Source organism: Natrix helvetica, assembly GCF_964273705.1.
Source record: "Natrix helvetica genome assembly, chromosome: 6".
Taxonomy (NCBI): Eukaryota; Metazoa; Chordata; class Lepidosauria; order Squamata; family Natricidae; genus Natrix; species Natrix helvetica.
This window is the reverse complement of record NC_138553.1, coordinates 15,302,578-15,330,289: the sequence shown is the minus strand read 5'-3', so window position 1 is coordinate 15,330,289 and position 27,712 is coordinate 15,302,578. Positions and strand designations below refer to the sequence as shown.

The window sequence follows — 27,712 nt, the reverse complement described above, 5'->3', positions numbered from 1 at the left end:
TACTTTGGTCTGCAACTTTATTGGACTAAAATGTATTCTGAATTAAAACCCTCGTGCTGAAGAGTCTGAAGTGTTTTCTATGCAGGTTCCAGTCTTCTCTTTTTCATGCCTTGGCCTTTTCGGTAGGGGCTCTGTTCAGCTGAAATAGAAAACAGTCATTCAGAAAAGGATTTCCTTTAAAAAAATATATGGTTTTTTGCCTAGTTTCACCTAGTTTTTCTATCTATCTATCTATCTATCTATCTATCTATCTATCTATCATCTATCTATCATCTATCTATCTATCTATCTATCTATCTATCTATCTATCAATCAATCAATCAATCGATGGCTGTGAGTGTGTGTGTCTGTGTTCCAGCATAACTCTAGAACGCCTCGAGCAATTTCAACCAAGCTTGGTACACAGATGACTTACTCTCTGGAAAAAAATAGTGTGGGGGTAAGACACCCTTAACACCCCTCGGGTGTGTGTGTTCTGTTAAGATACAGTCTGTTGTGCCTTAAAACGACTTCTACTGTACTGCTGTAAAATGGCTTCTACTGTACAGCACAGTGGAGTTGCCATAGTAATGACTTCACAGTACTCCAAAAGGGGGTTCCCTGTGGTAAGGGGGAAAATCCAACATTAGAAATTACGTTTGATCCGGACATTTCCCCCCAATAAATAAATACCCAGGCAATGCCAGGTTATCAGCTAGTCTACAATAAAATGTGTCCTGTTTCATTTTTTACCACAGCATTTTCAGCAATTTTGCTTTAGAGTTTTAATGACTTGCCTATAATGCATAGGCTGGAATCACTGGGAAATATGAGGATTTTTTTTTCTCTGTGCTCTGCAGGATTTAGACACGGTTTAGATTCCCGTCCAGCTTCATGTGCTGAGCTATCCTATTTCATATACAACATTCCTCGTGGTCCAGAAGCTGCATTTTAGCTGCTTTTCACAGAGTAGACAATATGTTATTTGTTCCCCCCTACTACATGCTTTTGTCATATAGCCCTAGTTAATGTAGACAAAGTTACTCGTTTTCCTATCTCTTTTACAGTTTACCTGCTAAGTAAGATTTGGGACTGGAGGACAGATGCCAAGATGAAGGTTTTATGTTTGATTGCTGGTTATTTATTCTTTGTGGGGTTCGGCTGCGAGTCATCATGGAATGCTGTCCAAGAGGTGAATGTAAGCGTTGGGCTGGCACTGCTGCTGTATTGTGACCAGTTGCTTCCAAAGGAAAGTCCCACAGTTCTGGATCATCTGTAATCAGTCAGGAATTAAAACTAAAACCTCAACCACTGATTGTTCAGTCATGCGTCTGATTCCCAACGGGTCTAGATTGTAATGGAAGCCGCAATAGTCAGGGTCCAGCTCAGATATGAGAATGCTTACATCTGAGTTTTTCTAGAAAAAGGGAATATGTCATGGCTCCATCGGAGCCTGAGTCCGCAGAAGATGATGAGCTGGAGCTGGGGCCGACGAAGGAAGAGGGCAAGACCTCGTTGGCTCCAGAGAAACGACCGGAGAAGGTCGAGGCAGCTCTGGGTCTCTCAGGCTTGGGAAGGATTGCCAGCGAGGAAGAATGGCCACAGGACGACCGAGAGAAGGGGGAAGAGAGGGCAGGCAGTGGAGCAGGGGAATGACGGAGCTCCGGTGCTGAGCAAGGACCACCCCCTTCTGTTTCCCCGAGCATGGAGTTGTGGAGAGGAGGCAGGAGCAGCGCAGGCCAACCCAATGACTCTGGAGGAGAGCGCCCTGCCCCTCTTCACAAGGCTTACCTGGGGACTGAGATTTAAGGAGACGCCGTTGGGAGGGGCGTTTGTTGGGATCAAGCACTGAATCCGTGGAGCCTCGCATGCAGTTGCCGACGTCTGGATTTTGCTGTGCTTTGTCTTGTGTGCCTTGTCCGATTTGCCTGCCTCACTGGACTTCTTGCCTTGGTTGCTGCCTTGCTAACTTTGCTTGCTGGATTACTCGCAGCCAGAGGCTGTTGGAGGTGTGTGAGAGAGCTTTGCTCCAGGACTTGCAGTAAACATGGGGGCATATGATGGCCCAGGGTATAGCACAAAGGCAACACTGCCAGAAAACCAGTATGAGTCCCTTTATTAACACCAACTGTGCCCCCAACGTCCCTGCCAACTCTCCGGCCTGGAGAAAAACTCTTCCACAAACCTGTAACAGCCTTTGGCTGAAAATACTCCAGTCCAAACCTTGTAAACAGAAAACTTCCAATTATAAATCCAACAAGGCAAGATAAGGTCATTAATATGGCAGGGCAAGCAAGATAAGGAGTTCCAGAAGTGAAGTAGCACAGCAGTAAATCAAACCAGTTGGGAGGATGCCAGGAACTCAGATAAGCAGTTAACACCAAATGAAGTCAGTGTTTGTTCCCGACAACAGACCCTCCCATTTGCCTTTCCTTTAAACTCCATCCCCAGGTGTGCCTTGTGAAGGGAAACGGGGCCCTTTCCCCCCTCGTAAGCCACACAACCCACGTTGCTCTCTTCTCCGTCCCCTCCTCTGCCCAGCCTGACTTTGCCCTTCCCCAGTTTCCTCCACAGCCAACGGAGCCACTTTCCCACTCTCTGCCAGCTGTTTGTCTTCCGTCACAGAGTCCGACTCTGACAGGGGCATGACAGGATGTTTGGGGGAACGTCGGAGCAATAAAGGGGAGTCAGAACTGTTCTCTTTCTGTGTTGCTTCCGTGCCTCGCTCTGGGTCGTCACAGAATGTGGGTGAATAGATGGGTAACACTTTTGGTCCCAGTAACTTTTTGCTATACATGCCCCCCTGGCTGTTTCTTCCTTTCATTACAGTCCTTCCCACAGTCTGCATTCAGCATCAAACCAAGTGTGTTGGGGAGGAGTTGCATGAGAAAAAGAGGATGTACATTGGACCCAGGGGTGGGTTCCGGCAGAACCTACTGCCAGTTTGCTCAGAGTTATGCCGCGTGCCCCTGCGCACTGCACACACATGCGCAACACCACAAAAATTGCTCTGTGCATGCACAGAAGCAAAAAACAAGAGAACCGGTTCAAGGGCGCGGCAGGCCTGGGTCACTGCCGGTTCCAGCGACCCAGGTCGCCAAGTTACTTGCGGTTCAGCCAAACCGGTAGGAACCCACCACTGATTGTACCGTAATAATTGGTGCCGTGAATACCATGAAAAAAACCAAGAGCTAATCAACTTAAAGCAATTTTACACTCACCTGCAAGGAATTCATCCACAACAGATTCCGGTGGTACAGAAGAGTTGCATTCCAAGGCAGGGGGAGTGGACACCGCTGTATGCAAAGAACAGAATTGCTTGAAGAGTGAAACGGTCACCCGCCTTTCTAATTTGAGGCAGGGAGACAGGATCAAGGCAGGTAAAACTAAATTGGGGATGGACAAACGGCATATCAGAGTCTTTTCCTTATGTCATCAAAGGAGAATCGGTGGTAGCGCAACGGTGCAACTCCGAGTTGCTGCAGATCAACTTCCTACTGGTCTCTTTCTTCCCAGGAGATTGTATTCTCTCCCTTTCCCTTCCCAGCTTCCTTTTTTCTCCTGGCACTGAAGAGCTACGGGTGTGTGTGTGTGTGTCAGTCATCACTGGACATTTTGCTATTGGTTTTTTTTTTTTTTTGTAATTTTTAATTTTAATTTAATTAAAAGGTGAGACAAGAAACAATGGATGGAAACTAATCAAGGAGAGAAGCAACCTGGAATTAAGGAGAACCTTCCTAACAATGAGAACAATGAACCAGTGGAACAGTTTGCCTACAGACGTTGTGGGTACTGGAGGTTTAAAGAAAAGACTTGACAGCCACCTGTCTGAAATGGTGTAGGGCAGGGGTGTCAAACTCAAGGGCCGGGGGCCGGATCCGACCCACGAGGTGCTTAGATGTGGCCTGCAGGGTCACTCTGGAGACAGCGAAGGACCAGCCTGCAGTGCCTCTGCCAGCCAAAACAGAGCTCCATTTTTGCTGGCAGAGAGTTGCAGGAAAATGTCGCAGTCAAATAATGAGCTCGGGAGCCTGTTTTCGCTGGCAAAGTGATGTCAAGCTGGCCACACCCATCCCAGAGCCTTCCCCCTAAGGTCAAACACAGCCCTGATGCGGCCCTCAATGAAATCAAGTTTGTCACCCCTGGTATAGGGTCTCCTGTTTGAGCAGGGGGTTGGACTAGAAGGCCTCCAAGATCCCTTCCAGCTGATTGAATGCTTTTCTTCGGGGTGGGGTGGGGGAGCTTCTTAATGTTTCTGTTGTAACTGCAACTCCTTATAATTATCTTGAGTGACAAGGAAGAGCCTTTCACTGCCCTCATCTCCTCTTCCCCTCCCATCAAACGAACTGTGCTGTATTTATACTTAAATAATTTTTTTCAAGTGAAATCTAAAATCCTTTGGAATCCTTTGGGATAGTCATTGTATTTTGTTGATTCCCTCCTCCATCCCCTTGAATATTTTCATCCAAACACTTATTGGAAAAGGTGTCAAATGTGACTCAACAGCACTTGGGAAAGTTTCAGGGGCAACAGAAGTCACTGCAACTCTCCCATTCTTTGGGTCCAAGCCTTTCCCAGCCCTCTGAGCTCCACATCATTCTATTTTCTTGCAAAACTACATCAAAATTGCTTCACAAAATCTATTTACGGCTCAACTGTTTAAATTTTTGTCAATTAGAATTGCCCCCTATAATTACTTGATCACCTCCTGTTTAAACACTCTGATCCTCTGCATCCCTAAAACTATTCCAGATTATTTATTTCACTACCTCTTTTTTCCTCTATGGTTTTCTTTTTAAGTTAAACGTGTTTGATATTAACAGCTTATGCATTTTTGTATAAAAGAACCTTTGTTTGGCAGGTCATTTTCTCCTTCTGACGAAGGCACAATTAACATGGAAGGAATTAATCATACTACTTATATTCTCCTCTATCTGGAATAGAGCTGGAAGGGAACTTGGAGGTCTCCTAATTCACCCCCCACCCCCACCCCTGTTCAAGCAGGAGACCTTATACCAGTGATGGCGAACCTATGGCATGCATGCCACAAGTGGCACGCGGAGCCATTTGTCAGGGCATGCGGTACCCTGTCAGCTGGCCAGTGCGCATGCACGCACTGGCCAGCTGAGTTCACCCTTTTTTAAAGCCATTTTTCGCCCTCCCCAGGCTCCAGAGGCTTTATAGGAGCCTGGGGAGGGCGAAAAGAGCCCCCTGCCCCCGGAGGCCCTCCGGAAGCTTCATGAGCTTCCCTGAAGCCTCTGGAGTGCCTACGGGCAAACCAGAAGTTCGGGAACGGACTTCCGGTTTGCTCGGAGGGTCGTTTTGACTGCTCCGGGGGCTTCAGGGAAGCCTCCCGAAGGTCCCTGAAGCCTTCGGAGTGCTCAAAACGACCCTCAGAGGAAACCGGAAGTCACGCATGCCATAGGTTCGCCATCACTGCCTTAGTCCTTCTTTTCTCTAGACTAGCCATACCCAGTTCCTGCAACCCTCTTTACCTTGATCTTTAGCCCTGCAAGCTGAAACATCTGACTGCATCTGCTGTTTCTCCTGCATCTCCTGTCTGAACTTCTGTTGAAGCTGCTTCTGCCGTATCTTCCGAAGTTGAGTTGCGTCGTAATCCAAGGGCAGTGAGATCCTGTGATAACAGAGTACAAACCAAGGGGGATTATCCCTCTAGTTCAGGTGTGTCAAACTCAATTTCATTGGGGGGGGCGCATCAGCGTTGTGTTTGACCCCGGGGGGGCTGGGGTGGATATGGCCAGCTCGACGTCACTCGTGTCGGGGGTACCTGTGGCGGCCCAAGTGCTCTACCAGCAAAAACAGGCTCCTGAGCTCTGTTTTTGGCTGTGATGGCTTCCTGAAGCCCGCGGCCCTCCTGGGCTCCGTTTTTGCTGGCACAGGCACCGTGGGCCGGTCCTTTGCCACTTCCTTAGATCGGGCCCCACTGGCCAGATCTAAGCACCCACGGGCTGGATCTGGCCTCCGAGCCTTGACTTTGACACCCCTGCTCTAGTTCATTAATAACATTTCCTCATGCTGGATGGCAAGGCTTGCTTATGGCATATTAAATTTCAATTCCATGATACTTTTCTTCTAATAATAGCACTTAGCAACAGCAGTTAGACTTAGGCTTAACAGTCCTCGCTAAGCGGTTTCACAGAGTCAGCCTATTGTCCCCAACAATCTAGATCTTCCTTTTACCGACCTTGGAAGGATGGAAGGCTGAGTCAATCTGTCAGGCCTGGAAGAAATCTTTTACATTTGGGCCTTCAGGCCTTCCATGCAGTAGGAAAACGGGAGGGGGGGGGGGTTATATGACGTATGGGAGGTGTATAGTCATAATAACATTCCTTTCTCAGAGAGTCAAGGACATCTTGCCCAGCACCTGGAGTGGCGTGACTGCGAGGCATCTCCAGTTGGGACGGTGCCTGATTGGGCCATATGACAGACATGTGGGTGCTGGGGCAGGGACTTGGACTTTCACTTGGGTGGAGAAAACCTGGAAACTTTCAGATTTGGGTTTTCTCGGATGTGCCAGTATGACATCTCTAATAAAATGGAACTTTGAAGAAACTCAAGCCTTCTTAATAACTTACTGAAGATCCAAGACTACCAGTATAAACTCATGAGAGAGGAATTCGTGCTGGATAATAAATTCTGAAAGCGTAATGTTAGTGCAACCAGAGGGCATCAGACTGAAAAAAGCTGCTATAGGATATATCGTATTTTTCAGACTATAAGACGCACCCGAGTATAAAATGCACCATGATTTTGAAGAGGTAATTTTTTTAAAAAATGTGTTTGCACTCTGCAGGCCTCCCCAACCGTCTGCACACTTCGTTTTTTGCAAAAAATAAAATAAAAGGGCATGCAGAGCTTTGGGAGGCTTGTAGAGTGCTCCTGGGGGTTGGGGGGGGGCAAAGACGAACAAAAAAACGGCTCGTTTTTCGCAAAAACTGGCCGTTTTTTGAAGGAAAAAAGGGGGGCATGCAGAGCTTTGGGAATCTTGCAAAGTGCTCCTGGGGGCTGAGGGGGGCAGAAATGGCCCATTTTTTGCTCATTTTTGCCCTCCCCAGTCACCAGGAACACTTTGCAAGACTCCCAAACCCTCGGCACAGCCATTTTTGCAAAAGGGGAGGAGTTTCGGTAGGGCACAAATGCTGTTTTCAGCGTAAAAGACACAACCAGGTTTTCACCCTCTTTTTCGGGAGGAAAAAGTGCGTCTTATACTCCAAAAAATACAGTATGTGCCACTTGGATATGTACCTTGCCAATTTTATACCCACTTAGGAAATAGGAAACATTTAGACTCTCTTTTTTTCCTGACAGGATTCACAAAAGCCATCCTACATTACTTTTTCTTTCCCTCCTGCCAGAACAAAAGTAGAATATCTGACAACGCTCAGGAATTTCTTACTGAATTAAAGTTCAGGATACTTTTGCCAGCAACTTTCTAAACCTCATTATGAAAAGTTTATCATTTCAAAATGTGTGCCTGCCCGGGGGAAAAACATCTAATGAAGCTGCTAACCTATGTTGGTTTTGTTCAATCGCGTTCGAGGGAGAAGCCGACTTGCGAGATTTGCTTGGGGTAGACAAGGAAAAGAGCTTCTGGTCTTCACTTCCTTTTTGCAAGCAGCTGTTATATCTTGCCTTCTCAATAGTAGGATCAAAGTCCTGTCTTTTCACTTTGCCCAAATCTAAATCTGGAGGCATCTAGCAAAAGGATAAAACAGAAAGCCATTCAAGTACAGCAGAGGTCTTGGCAACTTTCCAAATATTTAGCGGAGCTGGCTGGAGAATTCTGGGAGTTGAAGTCCACAAGTCTTAAAAGTTGCCAAGTTTGGGGACCCCTGAAATAGAGAAATTCAGAGAATAGTAGAAGCATTTCACATAATTTATCAGGGGGAAGCTGCCCAGGAAATACCCCCCATCCCCACCCCAGTCCAAAGGTAAAGCTACCCGGAAAACAAGGGGTATTTCATGCAGAATTTGCACCTTCACATCATACTTTTAGCCAATGCTGTAATCTGAGCTAATGTGCGTTATTTATCTGTTTAAAGCAAATTACAATTATTCTTAGGGCCGTGTACCCTGCAGATCACCTTTGGCTTCTTTTGATTTTTTATGGCAATTTATTTATTTAAAAGATTTATATAGACACCCATCTTATAGCAAACTTTGGGTAGTTCACAATCAAAAATTAAAAACCTATTAAATGTAGATGACCATGCTGTGCCCGAGGGAGGGGTCAAGCGCACCGTCAGTCTAGAGTCCCTTTGCGCCCATATGAGATCTAAATCCAGCCCATCTTGAATTCTGTTGATTCTTCTCTACGGCCAGTTTGCGTTGACCTCTTGTTGAGGGCATTAGCATGCAATCATTTGAACTTATTTATTTATTTATTATTTATTATTCGTATTTATAGACCGCCCCCTCTCCCGAAAGGGACTCGGGGCGGTGTACAGTCACTAAAATGCGTTATAAAATACATACATAAAACAGTTAAATAATTAAATACGTAGGTGGAGGAGGTTGCAAGACTGTATATAGAATAATAAATATAGTACATTAAAAACTCTAATAACCCAGGAGTTAAAATATTACCCAAAATTACCCATTAAAATATATCCACCGGGAGGTAAAAACTAAGAATGTGCCAGGCAGCTAATCGAAACAGGTGAGTCTTTAATTTTTGACGGAAGGAACGGAAGTCAGTGGTAGTTCTAATGTCGGGGGGGGAGGTCATTCCAGAGGGTTGGGCCCATCACAGAGAAGGTCCTACCCCTAGGCGTCGCCCGCTGGCACTGCCTAGTGGACGGCACCAGTAGTAGTCCCTCCCTGTGAGAGCGGATTGGTCGTAGGGATGTGTGCGGGAGGGTACGATCCCGCAGGTAACTGGGTCCTGTGCCATGGAGCGCTTTAAAGATGGTAATCAATACCTTGAAACGCACCCGAAAAACCACAGGCAGCCAGTGCAGCTCGCGCAGGAGAGGTGTCACGTGGGAGTATCTTGAGCTCCCCATAATCACCCGCACGGCTGCGTTCTGGACTAGCTGTAGTCTTTGGATGCGTCCCAAGGGAAGCCCCATGTAGAGGGCATTGCAGTAGTCCAGGCGAGACGTCACCAGCGCATGAGTGACCGTGCGTAGGGCATCCCGGTCCAGTAGGGGGCGCAATTGACGCATCAGGCGAACCTGGTGGAACGCCCCCCTTGCCACGGCTGCCACATGGTCATCCATAGACAGCCGGGCATCTAGGAGGACGCCCAAATTGCGCGCCCGCTCCACAGGGGGGAGTTGTTCACCCCCTATGGCCAGCGATGGAGTTAGCTGGCTGAACCGGGGTGCCGGTAGCCACAGCCACTCAGTCTTGGAGGGGTTGAGTTTGAGTCTGTTGTCCCCCATCCAGACCCCGACGGCTTCCAAACACCGGGACATCACTTCGACAGCCTCGTTGGGGTGGTTTGGGGTTGAGATGTACAGCTGCGTATCATCAGCGTACAGATGGTATTCAACCGCAAAACCACGGATGATCTCCCCCAGCGGCTTCACATATGCGTTGAACAGGAGGGGCGAGAGGACCGACCCCTGCGGCACCCCACAAGAGAGTGGCCTCAGGGTCGACCTCTGCCCCCCTGTCAACACACATTGCGTCCGGTCAGAGAGGTAGGAGCCGAACCACCGTAGAACGATGCCTCCGACTCCCATCCCCCCCCAGCCGGCGCAATAGGATACCATGGTCGATGGTATCAAAAGCCGCTGAGAGGTCTAATAGGACCAGGATAGAGGAACAACCTCTATCTCTGGCCCTCCAGAGATCATCAACCAACGCGACTAAGGCTGTCTCCGTGCTGTGCCCGGGTCGGAAACCGGACTGGCGTGAGTCTAGATATTCGGATTCGTCGAGGTGTCGCGGAAATTGCTGCGCCACCACATTCTCAACAACCTTCGCCAAAAAGGGAAGGTTGGAGACTGGACGGTAATTAGCTAGTTCCGTTGGGTCCAGTGAAGGCTTCTTGAGCAGGGGCCTCACCACCGCCTCTTTCAAGGCGGTTGGCAAGGATCCCTCACCCAACGAAGCGTTCACCAGGCCCAGAAGCCAGCCTCGTGTCGTCTCCCAGGATGCCAGTACCAGCCAGGAGGGACACGGGTCCATTGAACATGTGGTGGGTCGCAGCCGTCCACGTAACCTGTCCAAATCCTCGGGGGCAACAGAGTCAAACTCCTCCCAGAGTGGTCTCACAAGACTCGCTGTTGACGGCTCTTCCGGTCCACTGAAGGGGGCCCATCCGCTCCGGATCTGAGCGACTTTGTCCTGCAGATATTCCCCAAACTCCTCTGCTCTTCCCTGCAGGGGTGCCCCCCGCGTCCTCTGTGATAGGAGGGAGCGGGTCACCTGAAACAGGGCGGCAGGGCGGTTATCGGCGGACGCAATAAGGGCGGCACAATGTCTACGTTTGGCCGCCCTTAATGCCACAAGGTAAGTCCGCAAGTAGGCTCTTACCTGTGCTCGATCAGATTCGGAGCGTGAGGACCTCCACCTGCTCTCTAGACGTCTCCTGTGGCGTTTCATCACCCTCAGCTCCTCGGTAAACCAAGGAGCCCGGGTGGATCGCTGCCGCAGGAGACGTCGCAAAGGCGCAACCTGGTCCAAGGCCCCAGCCGCCGCCCTATTCCAGGCGGCCGCTAGGTCCTCCGACCGGGAGCGGGTCAGGGCTATAGGTATTGGCCCAAGCTCCGTCTGGAATCTATCCGGCTCCATCAGGTGCCTGGGGCGGTACCAGCTTAGACAGTCTGGTTCCGCCTCCTCGCGGTGGGAGGTAGCGCCAGGGAAGTTCAGCCAGAGAGATGAGTGATCAGACCATGACAGGGGCGTGATGACTAAATCCCCCATTCCCAGATCACTCGTCCACTGCTCAGATACGAAAACAAGGTCCAGTGTGTGACCACCTTCGTGAGTGGGGCCCTGAACTAATTGGGTCAGGTCCATGGCCATCATGGAAGCCATGAACTCCCGAGCCACCTCAGAAGCCTCTCCCGTCGACGGCAAGTTGAAATCCCCCATAACCAGAAGCTTGGGGGTCTCAACTGCCGTTTCCGAGATCAGCTCGAGGAGCTCGGGCAGGGCTGCTGATGCATAGCGAGGAGCCAAGTATACAATCAGCAAGCCCCACTGCCTCCCTGGGCCCCATTTCACACCAAGGGACTCACACCCGGGTATCTGAGGAACAGTGAACTCTCTCGGCTCCAAACATTCCCGAATAACTACCGCCACCCCACCACCCTTACCCAGGGCCCGGGGCTGATGAAATGCCCGGAAACCCGGTGGGCACATTTCCACGAGGGGCAAACCGCCCTCGTGGCCCAACCAGGTCTCCGTTATCCCTGCAAGGTCTAGCTCCCCCTCTGAGATCAACTCATTGATGAGGGGGGCCTTGTTAATCACAGACCTTGCATTGCAAAGCATCAGCCACAGGCCCTGGCTCTGTAGCTCCTGACCACCCCAACTGCGGGGGTTGGTACAAACGAACGGGCGTAGCCAGCAGCCACGGTCTCCCAACCGACCTTGGGATCTTCTCCTGTCCTTGCATCCCCCTCTCCCCACGACCGTTGTAATAAAACAACCCTCCGTTGAAATGACCTTTTCTTTCCCCCCCCTCCCCTCGTTCCCTTCCTTCCTGGACTCACCCGTTTGCCTGGCACTGGCTTCCCTCCCGGTCTGATGGACCCTCCCCCCCACCCTGGAACCCCCTAAAAAAGATACAAAGCATTTAATTAAAAAACCCCTTAGCTTCCGTTTCCTGCACCTCGGGGTTGACAAACCCGTCATCGAGGCGGGCCCTTGAGAGAGCCATGGGCCATGCCTGCAAGAGAGGGGCCTCCCGCAGGCGGAGCAGGTCTGACCTCAGGTAAATTGATATAAGAATCCAGTGGGGTTAAGCTGCTGCAGATGGTAACAAAGTCAGTAGGGGGGGGGGGGGTAAGAGGCAGAATCCTGTTCGTATTTGGATGAGGATGGGGCAGATAGAAGTCCAAATGTCCAGATGGTGCAGGCATAATAGAGGTGGCAAAGATGATAAACGATGATAAAAGATGACAAAAGTGGGTGAAAGCCCTATATGGTCCCGAGTGGGCATAAGATGGTCCCAGGTGAGCATGAGCTCATGGACAGAAGTCTAGGGTCCTCAGTGGGTGGGGGGGGCGTTCTTAGCCTAGGCCTGCTTAATCCAGGCACCACTCCGGCCTCTCCATGGCCCTAGGCCCGATCTTCCGGTAGCTTCTGCTGTTCTAGACCACCCCCGGCCATCGTCCTGTAACTCCAGACTCTGTCCTGGCTCCCTCCCAAAAAGCCCAAAAACCTCATATTCCAGGCTCTCACCCAGCGTTCCAATATCCTGATGTTAAGCCTTCGGCGTCTTCTTATTAGTGCTGGCTGGTCTGCAGGCGGGGGGAGCCACCAGGGGACGCTCGGAGATAGCAGATCTTCAGCAAGGCCCCCTGGCAGCGGCGTCTCCTCTCCCGTTTTTCTCATTGCCGCCGCTGCCGTCTCTGCCGTTTACTCAGCTGCTCGGCTGCTCAGCTCCATTCTGCTCAGCCAGTCCCGGCCAGCCCCGGCCCTGCCAGTCACTCTCACGGACGTCTCCTTACTCCCTCCGCCATCGCCTGCGCCAAACATATGCGCGCCGTCGCCGTTCCTCTTCCTGCCTTCAGCCCCGGCCCCCGCATCCATTTTCCAGCCTCTCCGGCCTCTCTCCGGTCTCCCCAGCCTCCCCAACCACCCTGACGGACCCAAATAGGTCCAAAGCAGGCCAGGGTGGTTCAGCAGTCCGACTCTCGGCCCTCGGATGGAACTGCATTGACTCCCGATTTCCTGCACTTGACATTAAACTATTAAAACCAAGTGTGTGTGTGTGTCCGTGTCCAAGTGTGTATATAAACTTGGGGCCAAGTCAAGTTTCCAATGTGTAGTCGGCTGTTTTAATCCCAGCGCTTGGATGGAAAGACAGGCCTTCAGTGCTTTATGGAAAGTTAGGAAGATAAAGGTAAAGGTTCCCCTCACACATATGTGCTAGTCATTCCCGACTCTAGGGGGCATTGCTCATCTCTGCTTCAAAGCCGAAGAGCCAGCACTGTCCGAAGACGTCTCTGTGGTCATGTGGCTGGCATGACTAAATGGCAAAGCCACACGGAACGCTGTTACCTTCCCACCAAAGGTGGTTCCTATTTTTCTACTTGCATTTTTACGTGCTTTCGAACTGCTAGATTGGCAGAAGCTTGGACAAGTAACGGGAGTTCACTTTGTTACCTGGCGCTAGGGATTCAAATCGCCAAACTGTCAACCTTTCTGATCGACAAGCTCAGCGTCTTAGCCACTGAGCCACTGTGTCCCTTTAGGAAGGTAAAAGGCCTGCTAAGCTTTGGGGGAAGGTTTCTATAGAGTGGGCTGTTCCAGAAAAGGTACATTTCTTAGCCTCCATAGGATGGCAACCTTTAAAATAAGGGACTAGGAACTTGCCCACCGTATCTAACCTGGTAGAATGAGTAGAAGACTTTAGAGAAAGGGGATCCTGCTTGAATAGAAGTAGCATTTAGACATTTGTGGCATATTATACTTCCAAACTGAATTTGGAATGTGCACTCATCATTTAGCTCTGTGGTTTATTTTTGTACTTATAAAGACTTATATGGTCACCAATAAAAGAATCACCAGAAAATGAGAAAAGTAGAAAACAAGACTAGACTAACATTGATACTACATAACGCATGGTGCCCTATGGCAGTGTTTCCCAACCTTGGCAACTTGAAGATGTCTGGACTTCAACTCCCAGAATTCCCCAGCCAGCGAATGCTGGCTGGGGAATTCTGGGAGTTGAAGTCCAGACATCTTCAAGTTGCCAAGGTTGGGAAACACTGCCCTATGGGACTATATAGATGCTAGCTCAGAAAAAACTCAGAAAAAAAATTGGAAGTCAGTGCAGCCTTCAGGTAGCTTGTCCAGCATTGCCACAGCAACACCTGCCTGGCTGAGGGTGGAGATATCTCATTGGCTATCATCAGCATTACAAAGCCCTAATGCTCAACCTCTCCCCTTATACCAGGGGTGTCAAACTCAATTTCATTCAGGGCTGCATCAGGGTTGTGTTTGACCTCCAGGAGGGCCGGGTGGGGGGGGGGGGGGGAATGCATGGCCAGCTTGACGTCACCTGTGTCAGGGGTGCCTGTGGTGCTCTGCCAGCAAAAAATGCTCCCAAGCTCCGTTTTCGGCTGCTACGGCCTCCTGCAACCCGCTCCTTCGCAAGCTCTGTTTTTGCTGGCAGAGGAACCATGGGCTGGTCCTTTGCTATTTCCAGAGCAGCCCCGGAGGTGGTATTCTGCCGTTTTGGACCGGTTCAGACCCACCTACCCACCCCAGCTCTACACTGTCTCATTTAGGCACTTTTGTTTAAGCCCAAGGGCATGCGTGGAAGGCTGAGCGTGTGCGCTCACATTTGCGAATCGATAGCAAAGGTAAGCCCCGTGGGACGCATCTGAGCGCCCTGCGGGACGGATCTGGCCCATGGGCCTTGGGTTTGATACCCCTGCCTTATACCAACACCAACTGGGACCAGCCACAGAGGAAGGAGGAGAACCATCATAACACAGTGCCTCCTCCCACTCCCAGCTCGCCAAGCCAAGCCAAGATACCACGGTTGAAGGTATCAAAAGCCACTGAGGGCAAGGAAGGCCAGACTGGTTACACCATTTTCATTCTGAGCCCTCCAAAGGTCACTGACTAGTGCAGCCAGTGCCGTTTTAGTGCTGTTTTCTGGTTCGAACCCAGATTGAAAAGGATCCAGATAAAGGATCCAGATATCGAGGGCCATTTGTAGCTGTCAGCCAACAGCATTCCCTAAAAGGGGAACATTTGAGACTAGGCTAGTTATCCAATTATAGGTTTTAAAGAGTGAATAAACCATGATTAATCTTGTGGCAAGGCCGAGAGATATTAAAAGAGGGATCTTTAGAAGCTTCATAGTGTCATCTTAAAAATGATTGTGCAAAAATAAACATAAGCTCCATTAACCTTACCATTAGGTAAATTAATAAATGAATTGCAAGGTTCAAGATAATTTATCCAGAGGGTCCTAAGGTAGAAAACAATATACTCTTAAGATCCGCATAAAAATTATACGAAGTTACGTGTGTTTTTGTGCAGGTTACAGAATCTTATTCCAAATAACGCCAAAAAAACAAAAAAAACAACAACTTGTTTTATAATGCTAGAATGATGACGTAATACTTTTGGCTTAGTTCTGAGTAATAATGAACAAAAGAGAGAACATTTCTAAGAGAAAAAAGGCAAATGGTGAAATATGGTGATTATGAAGAAGAATAAATGATGCAAGTTACTATTAATTATTACAATTTGTGCTCACTCCAGAATTTGGCATTTCTACTTTCTTTGAAACCTGCTCTCCTCCCCCTGTCCCTCCTCCCCCACAACATACCTGCCGGGGGAGCTTATTCACTGAGCGCAAGTAGTCCTTATCCAAAATACAGTTCCCAAGAGCATTACCAAAGCACCTGAAGAGACAGACGGCTGCTTCTTAAAACATAATTCTCTATTTCACAACAACAACAAAATATTGCATGCGTTGGTTACTCTTACTTTAGTGCCCTCTTCAATCCATCTGTGACAGCCTCTTTCCTTGCTTTCTCAAGGGACAAGGCCTTAGATTTCAAGCCTTCACTTACTCCATAGCCAACATCTTCATGGTAAGCCCCATCCTGCAATATGAGTAGATTTATATCCCCCCTTACTATAATTACCTTCACAATTCCTTTCTTAATATTTGAAGGGAAAAAAGGAATAGATGACGGAGGTGCATTCATATATTTTTTTGGAATCTACAGGGATTTGGATACTTCATCTGCAGGAGCACACACTTCAACCTACCATATTTTTCGGAGTATAAGACACACTTTTTCCCCCTAAGAGACGATGAAAATTTGGGTGTATCTTATATACCCGCCCACCCTTTGGCCTCTGCTTCCCAGCAATTTGCCTCCTTGCAGCAAACAGCAAACAGCAAACAGCCTGTTTCAGCTTCAGCAGTCTGATTAGCACAAGCAGCTGTTGGTTGGATCAGCCTCCCAACCATCAACTGTTTCAGGCTGCATGGATTGCCATTGCCTATTGCCGCCTCCGCATGCCTCATTTTCGGCCTCTGCATCTCAATTTTGGCCTCCGCACTACCCATTTTCTGCCCATTCCGATCCATGCTGCCCAGAACGGTGGAAAATGGAGAGCGCGGAGGCCAAAAACGAGGTGTGCAGAAGCTGAAAATGGGATGTGCAAAAGCGGAAATAGGCTATGGCAATCCCTGCAGCCTGAAACGTCGGGAGGCCGATCCAACCGACCATCAGCTGCTTGTGCTAATCAGGCTCTGCTGAAACTGAAACTGAAATGGGCTGTTTGCTGTTTGCTGCAAGGAGGCAAATTCCTGGGAGAAGCAGATTGTTGTTGTTTTTTTTCCTCTCCAAAAGCTAGGTGCGTCTTATACTTTGGAGCATCTTACACTCCGAAAAATACGGTATTTTAATTCTTCAAAGCAAGTGTATTTTTGGCCTATAACAAAGGGGAAAATATAAGTGGAGTAACTTCTTCAGCATTAAATAATCCCTTTCAACCAGTAACAGAACTGACAAGAGTAATAACAATAGGATCTCTCCGCCTGACTATAAATAGCACCTTCAAGAGTTCTTATTGTACACATTTAGGTATAATTTCACTCAGTGGTCCCCAACATTTCTGGTTTGGCGGTCCAGCAGGGGAGAAGGGTTGTTTCCATGCATATGGCGGGCGCGTGCACTCTCATGCACAGCTCCGTTTGTGTGAGTGGCAGGCGCACATGCACGCCACTTGCACAAACTGAGCTGCACCTCCAAACGTGAGCACCTGCCGCTCGTGCAAGTGGAGTTGCGCGCATATGCTCGCCTGCTGCTTGTATGGCTCAGTTCCAAACAGGCTGTGGTAGTAGGCAACAGCCCGGGGTTGGGGACCTCTGATTTAACTGTCTGTTCCTAAAAACCCCACCTCATTAGAATACCCACCCACATATGCATGCTTACCTTAAGCTGAACTTTCACAAAGGCACAAACACCCACATAGAATTTGCCATTATTTAGATCAACAAAATCTACAAAAGGAGGAAGAAAAAAGTTACACTAACGACTAAGGCAAGAAGCAGTAACAGAAATATATAAAACTGCATGAGAGTTGTTGTTTTTTTAAAGGACCTTTATGGTAGCCTTTATTTTTGAAAAGAAAACTAAGGCCAAACTCAGTATAAATTATATAAAAAGGAAGCAAGAGAACACACTTAACTAAAATTAAATTCAAGGGTGCCTGATCATTTTCATTGTTTAAATAAACAGCTATTTATGGTTAGCACATATTGAATATAAGATACCATATTTGGGGGAAACAAACCTTCCATAAATATTGTTCCGTGTTAATTAGAAGTACCAAAGAAGCTTTACTTGGAACTGTATCATATATCAGTGCTTGACCTTTCCTAACAGACTACTACAGCAAAAAGCAAAAGGATACATTCAGGTGAAATGATGAATGCACCCTGTCTTGTGTTGTTAAAACAGAGGCAGAGGCGTGCGGGACAGGCAGGCGATCTGGATGCACAGGCCGCGGGAAAGCTGAGCGGCGGTGGGGCCGAGCGGCAGGTGGCCACTGGAGGTTTGTTTCATGTCTCTTGGGTTGCTTGCAGCCCGTGTGGTGTGCCGGCATCGCCTGCCTTCTGCTGTGCCTTCCGCTCTGCGCAGCTCCAGAGTGCGCCGACTAATGGACCAGCGGACTGCAGCTGCTGCCGGATGCCATCAGTCCCCGCGTGCTTGCTGGGCTCTTGTGTGAGCGCCAGAGGGCGGGGCTGATCACTCTAAAATCTTGTTTCCCTGAAAATAAGCCCTAGTGCGTATTTTGGGGCCCAAAAGAAAATAAGACCAGCTTTTATTTTTGGGGAAACATGGTAGCTCTTTAATTTAGAAGCTACCAATTTCAAAAAGTGTAAAGTATTGCAGGTGACAGAGGCAGGAGGTGGAGAGAAACAGTCACAGAAGGACTGGTAACCCGGGAGGCAGTGACCACCGATCACAAAAATGCAACAGTGTCAGGGTTCCAAATAGCATCCAAAAGTATATCAGAGTCCAAGGCAAAGTATTCCTCGAAGTTCCAATTTATTAAGAGAGCAACGTTGGCACATCTGGGAAAACCCAAATCTGAAAGCTTCATGTTTTCCCCCACCTAGTTGAAAGTTCAAGATCTTGCCCCCACACCCCCAAGTCCATCCCATGTCCAATCTTCCATTGCCATGCTGGCAGTTCCATCTATCCAGTTCTGGTCAGGTCAGGTGCAGAGGTGCAAAGACAAAAGATGACCTTGGCTTTCTAGAAAGAATGTTGTTATGGCTACAAGACAACTCACTCCTGCAATCCCCCCTCCCATTTTCCCACAGTAGAAAATGCATAGTAGAATAATAGAAAGTGTGGCAGGCCAAAGATCCAAAAGAAAAGAAGGCTGCAGGCCTGATATAACAGAATTCAAGATTTGAGAATATTGTACAAACTGGATCTGGCCACGCAGGGAACAGTTTTAAACATCTATCAAATTAGAAAACCAAGTAATAAATAAATATGGGTGCTTGAGAGGACTAGCAAAAGACACATTAAAAGCTGTAACTAGTAGAATAACACGCTATTGTGGTGATTTCACTTAAGAGGTAAGAGAACTACAGCAGAGATAAGCAAATCTGCTTTCTGGCTGGGAAATCAATCTAAAATGATGAATAGGCATCAATTTTATTTAAGGTTTTAATAAAGATTTTATTTAAGGTATTTAAGGTTGACTCAGCCTTCCATCCTTCCAAGGTGGGTAAAATGAGGACCCAGATTGCTGGGGGCAATAGGCTGACTCTGTAAACTTCTTAGAGAGGGATGTAAAGTACTGTAAAGTGGTATATTAAGTCTAAGTGCTATTGCTATTTTATATGCAAACTAACTCCAAGAATTCTTGGCCACCCTCGTACTTCAAGGTCTCAAGTTGCCTAAGGAAGAGAGGCAATTCTATAATTCCTCATAATATTTCTCATGCTCTTCTACAATGGATTTTTATCAGGAACACATGGAAAATGGAAAAAAAAAACCTGCTTCCTAATTTTCTTTACATGAAATCTTATTGCCAGTTCAAAAAAGCTTCCCTGAACAGAGCAGTATTGCGAAGCCCGCAGCCTTTTCTTTTACATTTTATTAGCATTGCCTTTGTGGTGGGAATATTTTTCCCACATTTTTTAATCGAAACAAAGTTCTTATTGGACTCACCAACGTTCTGCTGAGTGACAGAATGAGCCCAGCCATTATATCCAAACATTTCATTGGCCAGGCTGATGACTCTGTGTCCCTCTATGTAGCAAACCTGAGAGCAAAAAGAAAGGAAATACGTTTTGCTGTAGACTATCAAATATCCATTTTTATCTCATACCAATAGATAACATGGCATTGCCTGGGTATTTATAGGGGGAAAATGTCCAAATCAAATTATAATTTCTAATGTTGGATTTTCCCCCTTACCAGAGGGAACCCCCTTGTGGAGTATGTGAAGCCGTTACCGTGGCAACTCCACTGTGCTGTACAGTAGAAGCCATTTTACGGCAGTACAGTAGAAGCCACTTTAAGGCACAACAGGCTGTATCTTAACAGAACACACATACACCTCAAGGGGTGTTAAAGATGTCTCCCCCCACACACACACACATTATTTATCTCTGTGTACCAAGTTTGGTTGAGATTGCTTGAGGTGTTCCAGAGTTATTCTGGAACACACACACACACACACACACACACACACACATTTTTATATATATAGATTCAAGCTTCAAGAAGGATCTATAGCTATGTAATATACGTAGTTTCTAACTATATTACTATATTCTAACTATATTATGACATAGCACAGCAAAAACCATAAAGAAGCAGGTAACAAAATACATTTTAACGGGGCTTACTTTTTATGTCTACCAACTCGGAGACAGACGTTGTTTTCACTTAAATAGCTCTCTACATAAGAGCTATACATAAATATTAAAGTGATCAGATGGACTCTTATTTCAGGAGGAGAAAGCTGGTAATATCTCAAAATCTAGGCCACAGTGTGGGATGGGATATGTAGGGAGCAAAGGTGGGATTGAGCATTATATGCGTCATACTCCTTTACATGTGTGAAAAGCTGTCGGAAGATTCAGTGCCACAGAACGAGAGATCCCTTGTAAAGCTAGTTGGGCAAAACAGGGAGTCCTGGACTTACAACAGTTCACTTAGTGACCGTTCAAAGTTACAACAGCACTGGAAAAAGTGACTCATGACCATTTTTCACACTTACGCAGCATCCCGAAGGTCACCCGATTGACATTCGGATGCTTGACAACTGACTCATATTTATGATGGTTGCAGTGCCCCCCCCCGGGGTCACGTGACCCCCTTTTGCCACCTTCTGGCAAGCAAAGTCCATGGGGAAACCAGAGCCACTTAACAACCGTGTCACTCATTTAACAACCGCAATGATTCACTTAACAAATGTGGGAAGAAAAATCGTAAAACGTGGCAAAACTCACTTAACGAATTTCTCCCTTAGCAACAGGAATTTGAGGCTCAATTGTAAGTTGGCCGTAAGTCAAGGACTAGCTGTACACACAACATATAATATTGCAATAAAAACCTGGCGTTTTTAGAGCCATTTTGGCCAGGATTATGTTTATTTTTCTCTTGAAATCTCTTGTCAGCGATTCTAATTTGACAACCTGAAGGTTAGTACTGATTTTCAACAATCTGGTTTGGTGATACTAGCTGTTGACAGCTATGTAGTACATGTTTTTTTTTTTAAGTGTTAACGCATCTTAACATGCTACTCCAAGCCTGTCAGGTTCACATCTCTGGGGTTAAAAGGATGCTTTTCAGTACAAAGTAAAGTAAAGCTCTAATCTCTAATTTGTACCTTCTGTCCTCCTCCGGCTTGTCGGCTACTGATGTATTCTGGGCCCAGCCTCTGCCGCAGAGCTGCCTGAACAGCCTGGTACTCATCTGCTGTGTACTGGCACTTCACAAAACACAAAAATCAACAGATTTAGCCACCTTTCTGCCTTCTTGCCTCTTCTGATTGTTTCCATTTCAAGATTTAATTTGCTCACACTTAAGTCTTTTTCAAAATGAAAGAATAAACTGTACTGTTATCATACTGTCATAAATTATAAAATGATAAAAGTAACATTTTAAAAGTTCACTCCTGAAGTCTCACTATCTTAATGCAAATTGAAGAGATAATTATATCGGCATATTGCCTAGTATTCCTCAACAAGAAGCAATTTATGAATTAATCCAAAAAAGAGAGACCTAAACAGCACTTCAAAATTGTACAAAGTCTTCTTTGTAAAATAATCTCAATAATACCCGAGCTTCATGTTTTCTGCATAGGATACAAAATAAGGTAAGGTAAAGGTTTCCCTCGCACGTATGTGCTAGTCGTTCCCTAGGGAATGGTGCTCATCTCTGTTTCAAAACCGAAGAGCCAGGGCTGTCCGAAGATATCTCGGTGGTCATATGGCCGGTATAACTGAATGCTGAAGGCACACAGAATGCTGTTACCTTCCCACCAAAGGTGGTTCCTATTTTTCTACTTGCATTTTTACATGCTTTTGAACTGCTAGGTTGGCAGAAGCTGGGACAAGTAACGGGAGCTCACTCCGTTACGAGGCGCCAGGGATTTGAACCACCGAACTGCCGACCTTTCTAATCGACAAGTACGGCATCTTAGCCACTGAGCCACTGCGTCCCTAGGATACAAAATACATTGGGATTATTTCAGAAAGATTGATTAGCGCCAACCTGATTTTCATCCAGGCCTGTTTCCTTTAAAATATCTAAGTACGTTTCCTACTGATTTGTTATGATGATGTAGAAACCATATTCTTATCCCTAATAAATGTTGCACAATACTTCATCCCTGAGAATCTTAAGATAGCTGCAGCGAGATGGGCAGCAAACTAACCAACCAACTAACTAACTAACTAACTAACTAACTAAAAGCAATGATATACTGACCTGTCCAAACCATGTATTGGGTGTGTCACTGGTGTTGCCATTTCCATCTCTTGCCATTTCTACCCTGGACATCCCTTCAAAATATATATATATTAGAATATTCTTTATTGGCCAAGTGTGATTGGACACACAAGGAATTTGTCTCCAGTTCATAAGCTCTCAGTGTACAAACAACAAAATGATAAGTCATCGACCATAAATCGTAAGATACAATCATGAATCGTAAGATACAAACAACTGATAAATCATACCGATAAATCAAGATACCGATAGGAGAAGTAAGTTCCATTAATACATTTGAACCAATAGTAATCCTAAATATTGCAAAGAATTAATGTGAAGATACCTCCTCAGAATTAGCAGAGCAGGATATCCGCACAGAAGCTCCGTGCAAATTTTGTTCTTTTTCCAGAACTTGACTTTTCCTAATAAATGAGAAATTCCTAATTAAAGAGAGCATTTTATTTCAGTCAGAGAATAAGATGCACCTGAAACCAAGAATAGCTTTTCCCTTATACTACGGTACGATGACTCCTTGATCATCCTAGTGACTGAGATGAAAGGCAGGGTGTTTTTCTGATTATAAAAAAAAAAATGATGCAAATATACATGCAACAATTTCCATTAAACCAAAGCAACACTTCTTTGAAAGAAAGAAGCAGACTTTGTCTATTTCAACCTAAATCTGAACAGAATTAGTCTGCACAAATGCTGACAGAAAGACCGCCTAAGCGTAACAATCTGGTATTACTGAGTATTTGCACTACATTTGCCATAAATCCTGGTAGGCACAGCCTGTCAGAAGTTCAAAAGCTTTGAAAGGCATTAAGTTGCTTACTCTGAACTGCATGAAAATGCCATTTTTGTTCTATATACATACATTTATCCTATATACACACATAGACAGACAGACAGACATACTGTTGTGGTCTGCCAATGGAGCTAGCAGCAGAGTTGGACAGTGAGGAGGTTGGGGAGGAAGCTGGGCCAGTCCTGGAGTCTGGGGAAGGCTCTGATGAGGGCTCTGTGTCGGAGGCAGAGATGGGGCCACAGCCGTCTGGCAGTTCTCAGCTGCCTTCGGAGTCAGGCATCAGTGAGGCAGAAGAACAGCTGGAGCCTGTTCCCAGTGTGTATGCGCAGAGCTGCCAGAAGAAAAGAACAGCTAAGAAATCAGGGTCGACTTGGGAGTAAAGCCACAGGTGGATGGTGAATGGCCCCTCCCATAGGAAATAAAAGAGGAGTGAAAGGGGAGTGGGCTTTTGCAGGAAACAATTTGTTCGGTTGGTCGTTAGATTCATTTCAGGAGTGTGAAGATCTGTCCGTGAATCTCAGAGACTCTGTGCCAAGTCTTTCCTTGCACAGCACTGTGTTTGGAAAATATTTACATGGCAGCTTTCCAAGATAGATAAGGTGTGTAGTCATAAATATTCCTTTGAAAGACTGCTTGCCAGGCCTTGCTGAATGCGAATGAGAGGAATTCACATTTGTTTAATAAAAGGGGTTTTGTCTGGACCAGGAATCTGCTTCGTAATTTTTGGGGAAGCCTAAGTCAGAACACATACATACAGACGCAAATACATACATATATCTACATCTCTATATCTATATATGGTATCTATCTAGTTATCTAACTATATCTACACACACACACACACACACGATATATTTATCTCCATCATGATGTTCCCCTCCAGAATAGCCAATTTTATGCAGAATGTAAAAAAGGAATAAGAAACAGTAAGTCAATGAAAGGCATGAGGTAAAGAAAAGGAAAGGAAATGCAGCCAACTCATATCAAGGTGCACCAAGAGGAACAATTTTCCCATCTCAGAAGTTTTTTTTAAATGTATCAGAATTGAATATATTTTACAGGTATGCCTTTGATTTTAAAAAGATATGGTTGACTGTCCTCTATAATAATTATGAACTTCATCTATGCATCACAAGCTTTATAAAAATAATATTATAAGGTTTTCATTGAAACTCAGCAAAACAAGAGTTCCCAAAACATGCTTAAATTTGTTTCTCCATTAATAGTCTTGTCCAAAGATGCAAATGATTCTAACGGAATTGAAAATTAATCTGCTTTCATCACATTGCTACTCAAGGACTTGAGTAGTTAAGCTCCAATGCTATTACTTTGCTCAGCATGATGTTTCCACCTTGGTGCATCTTGATCACATTTGGACTACATGTCCCACACTTCCTCTTCAGCAAGATGTCTGGCTTTCCAGCTGGGAAATGATTAATGTTTATAATACAGTGTCAAGGCAAGCTGCTTTTGCATAAAACTGATTGCCATCAAATCGGTGTGAGCTCTTAGCAACCCCACAGATTCTGCAAATATTTTCATTTGTCTATGAAGCTGTATAAAAAAAGGTGTTATCATACCAAGAACAGCTAAAAAGCATTAATTTAAGGTAAATGCTTGAAAGGAAGCAGAGATAATGATTGTTTAAAAAAAAAGCAAAAGTGGTTTCCTCCACATTGAGATGGATGAAGGACATAATACAGTTTTCTTGCTGGCACTATAGAAGCAATTAGTACAGGCAGTCCTTGACTTCAAATAGTTTAGTTTAGTTTAGTTTATTGTCATTGCACATTGTACAACGAAATTAAATGCCATCTTCAGTGTACATATAACTGTACAAATAAAAACACAAAGGCACATCCTTCACATGCTATATAATTGAAACTGAAAACCCGATATTGCATTAATATTGCACTATACCGTAGAATTCAATAGTTACTGCCCTGGGATATAAGCTGTTTTTCAGCCTATTTGTCCTTGTTTTTATTATCCTGTACCGTCTGCCAGATGGTAATAGTTCAAAAAAAAAGGGTGCCCAGGATGAGATGGATCTTTAAGAATGTTTTGAACTTTCTTTAGGCAGCAGGAGCTATAAAGCTCTTTGGGCAACCAATGATCCTCTGGGCCAGGGGTGTCCAAACTTGGGAACTTTAAGACTTGTGGACTTCAACTCCCAGAATTCCCCAGCCAGCCATGCTGGCTGGGGAATTCTGGAAGTTGAAGTCCACAAGTCTTAAAGTTCCCAAGTTTGGACACCCCTGCTCTGGGCAATGACGTTAAACCTCTGGAGTGCTGTTCTATCTGCCACTGTGCAATTGGCAAACCATACACAGGTGCAGTTACGTTAAAGTACTTTTAACTAAGTTAAAATAGTTCATTTAGTGACCATTCAAAATGACGACACTGAAAAAAGTATCTCATGACCGTTTTTAACAGTTACAATCTTTGTAGCATCCCCATGATCATGTGATCAAAATTCAGATGCTTGACAACTGGTTCATACTTACGACGGTTGCTGAATCCCAAGGTCATCTGATCCCCTTTTGCAAACCTCTGACCAGTAAAGTCAATGGGGGAAGCTAGATTCACTAAAACAAATGGGTTGATTCGCTTAACAACTGTGGCAAGAAAGATTGTAAAATGAGGCAAAACTGACTCAAAACAAATGTCTCACTTAGCCACAGAAATTCTGGGTTCAAATGTGATCGTAAGGTAAGGACTACCTGTAAGTCGTCTTTTTCCATAATTATTTTGGACTTTCCAATCCATAAGCCCTCACTCACTCCCCCCCGGGGGGGGGGGAATGTCCTAGTGGTCTCCCATTCTAACCATCTCTAGATCTATATCTCCCAACTCTAGCCAGAACTGATCCTGATTAGCAGTTTATGATCAGCCCTTAGTGCCCTCAGAGCTTCCTTATTTTCTTGCAGACGTTTCATTACCCAAACTAGGTAACATCATCAGTACCAGTAAGGAGGGAGCTTGGCTCTCGGTTTATATTACATTATTTGTAGCACTGGTGATGTTACCTAGTTACAATAATGAAACTCAATAGTATAACTGTGAAAGGGATCTTGGAGTCCTAGTGGACAACCATTTAAATATGAGCCAGCAGTGTGCAGCAGCTGCCAAAAAAGCCAACACAGTTCTAGGCTGCATCAACAGAGGGATAGAAACAAGATCACGTGAAGTGTCAATACCACTTTATAATGCCTTGGTAAGGCCACACTTGGAATACTGCATTCAGTTTTGGTTGCCACGATATAAAAAAAAGATGTGGAGACTCTAGAAAGAGTGCAGAGAAGAGCAACAAAGATGATTAGGAGACTGGAGTCTAAAGCGTATGAAGAACGGTTGCAGGAACTGGGTATGTTTAATGAAAAGAAGGACTAGGGGAGACAAGATAGCAGTGTTCCAATATGTCAGGGGCTGCCACAAAGAATAGGGAGTCAAACTATTCTCCAAGGCACCTGAGGGTAGAACAAGAAGCAATGGGTGGAAACCAGTGGTGAAATTCATTTTTTTAAACTTTTTTTCTATGGGCGTGGCTTGATGGGCATGGCAGGAGACAGATACTGCAAAATCTCCATTCCCACCCCACTCTGGGGCCAACCAGAGGTGGTATTTGCCGGTTCTCTGGACTACTCAAAATTTCTGAACCTGCTGAATTTCACCCCTGGTGGAAACTAATCAAGAAGAGAAGCAACCTAGAAGTAAGGAGAAATTTCCTGACAGTGAGAACAATGAATCAGTGGAACAGCTTCCCTCCAGGAGTTGTGAATGCCCCAACATTGGAAGTCTTTAAGAAGATGTTGGATAGCCATCTGTCTGAAACGGTGTAGGGTTTCCTGCCTAAGCAGGGGGTTGGACTAGAAGACCTCCAAGGTCCCTTCCGATTCTGCTATTCTAAACGTCTGCAAGAAAACAAGAGCACATTGGAAGACTGCTATCATGTCTCCCCTAGTCCTTCATTTCATTAAACTAGACAACCCAGAGAGGACCAAGGACCCTTCATTTCAACCTTGAGCCACAAATATCCTCCTGTATTACTAGGATCAGCCTGTCTGCCATATAGCTGAGCAAACCGAATAACACCTTTTATCAACTTATACAAATAATGCAATACAATGCAATAGTAGAATTGGAAGGGACCTTGGAGGTCTTCTAGTCCAACCCCCTGCCTAGGCAGGAAACCCTATAGGCAGGAAACTTACGTGAAAGTAGGATCCCTTAGACGTAAAAAGGGGACTGAAAATTTGGAATGGCGTCGTCAGGCAGCTCTGAAAGAGCGGGACGATCGTTGAGCCCCTTTTTTGCCCTCCGTACAAGGCGGCTGTCAAGGGCACCGCCCTCTCCGGACAAAAGATAAATGGAGCCCGAGACGAGCCAGAGCCGCCTTGGACTCAACCCTAAGATAAAAGAGCAGGCGAACTTCCCGCTCGGGCCCACTGCGCTTGCGCCAGACCGCCTCTCGCGCTCAGTGGGGAGGGGGGGAGGGGGAGGAGCATGGAAGGACAGGCATAGGGAAAGGGTGGCATCCGGGACGTGTCTGGGTGCCGCCCAGGCCTTCTCGGAGAAGGCGGGAAAACGTTTCGGCAGCAAGTTTCTATTGGTCTAAAGGTGAGAGGGAGAAAGGGGGGGGGAAGAAGGATCGCCACGCGCCTCTCGTGATTGGCAGGCTTGGGTGGGTGGGGCGTGAAGCACTACGGCGAGCGGAGGGCCGAGGTGAGTCGACATTCGGGAAAGGGAGGGAGAGCAGGGCGTGGGCTGCGCGTGC

At 46.3% G+C, this 27,712-nt stretch overlaps 1 protein-coding gene across 4 annotated transcripts; it reads right to left on the bottom strand.

The window, feature by feature from the left end:
• Window positions 1-27,361, bottom strand: RAD52 (RAD52 homolog, DNA repair protein). 4 transcript variants are annotated; one of them, XM_081957259.1, is made up of 13 exons: window positions 27,150-27,361; window positions 23,046-23,266; window positions 22,125-22,198; window positions 21,022-21,123; window positions 19,353-19,446; window positions 17,094-17,161; window positions 15,631-15,749; window positions 15,470-15,545; window positions 7,511-7,695; window positions 5,475-5,614; window positions 3,201-3,275; window positions 1,052-1,252; window positions 1-139 (listed from the first exon to the last, which is right to left on the bottom strand). In XM_081957259.1, the coding sequence occupies exons 3-13, from the start codon at window positions 22,194-22,196 to the stop codon at window positions 78-80; spliced, it is 1,194 nt and encodes a 397-aa protein (XP_081813385.1). In that variant the 5' UTR covers window positions 22,197-22,198; window positions 23,046-23,266; window positions 27,150-27,361; the 3' UTR covers window positions 1-77. The 4 variants fall into 4 exon arrangements, with proteins under 4 accessions (XP_081813385.1, XP_081813386.1, XP_081813387.1 ...); XM_081957260.1 differs by lacking the exon at window positions 27,150-27,361 and adding an exon at window positions 25,443-25,509; XM_081957261.1 differs by lacking the exon at window positions 23,046-23,266.
• Between the last annotated feature and the right edge of the window lie 351 nt (window positions 27,362-27,712).

What these genes read in the sequence shown, in the direction of transcription:
- RAD52 (XM_081957258.1), bottom strand. Translation starts at nt 25,467, where the DNA reads ATGACCTTGGGATTCAGCAACCGTC. An exon ending in AAGCCGGAGGAGGACAGAAG is followed by an intron (nt 19,447 to 21,021) that starts GTACAAATTAGA and finishes TTTTGCTCTCAG; the next exon opens with GTTTGCTACATAGAGGGACA. An exon ending in TGTCACTCAGCAGAACGTTG is followed by an intron (nt 17,162 to 19,352) that starts GTGAGTCCAATA and finishes CTCCTTTTGTAG; the next exon opens with ATTTTGTTGATCTAAATAAT.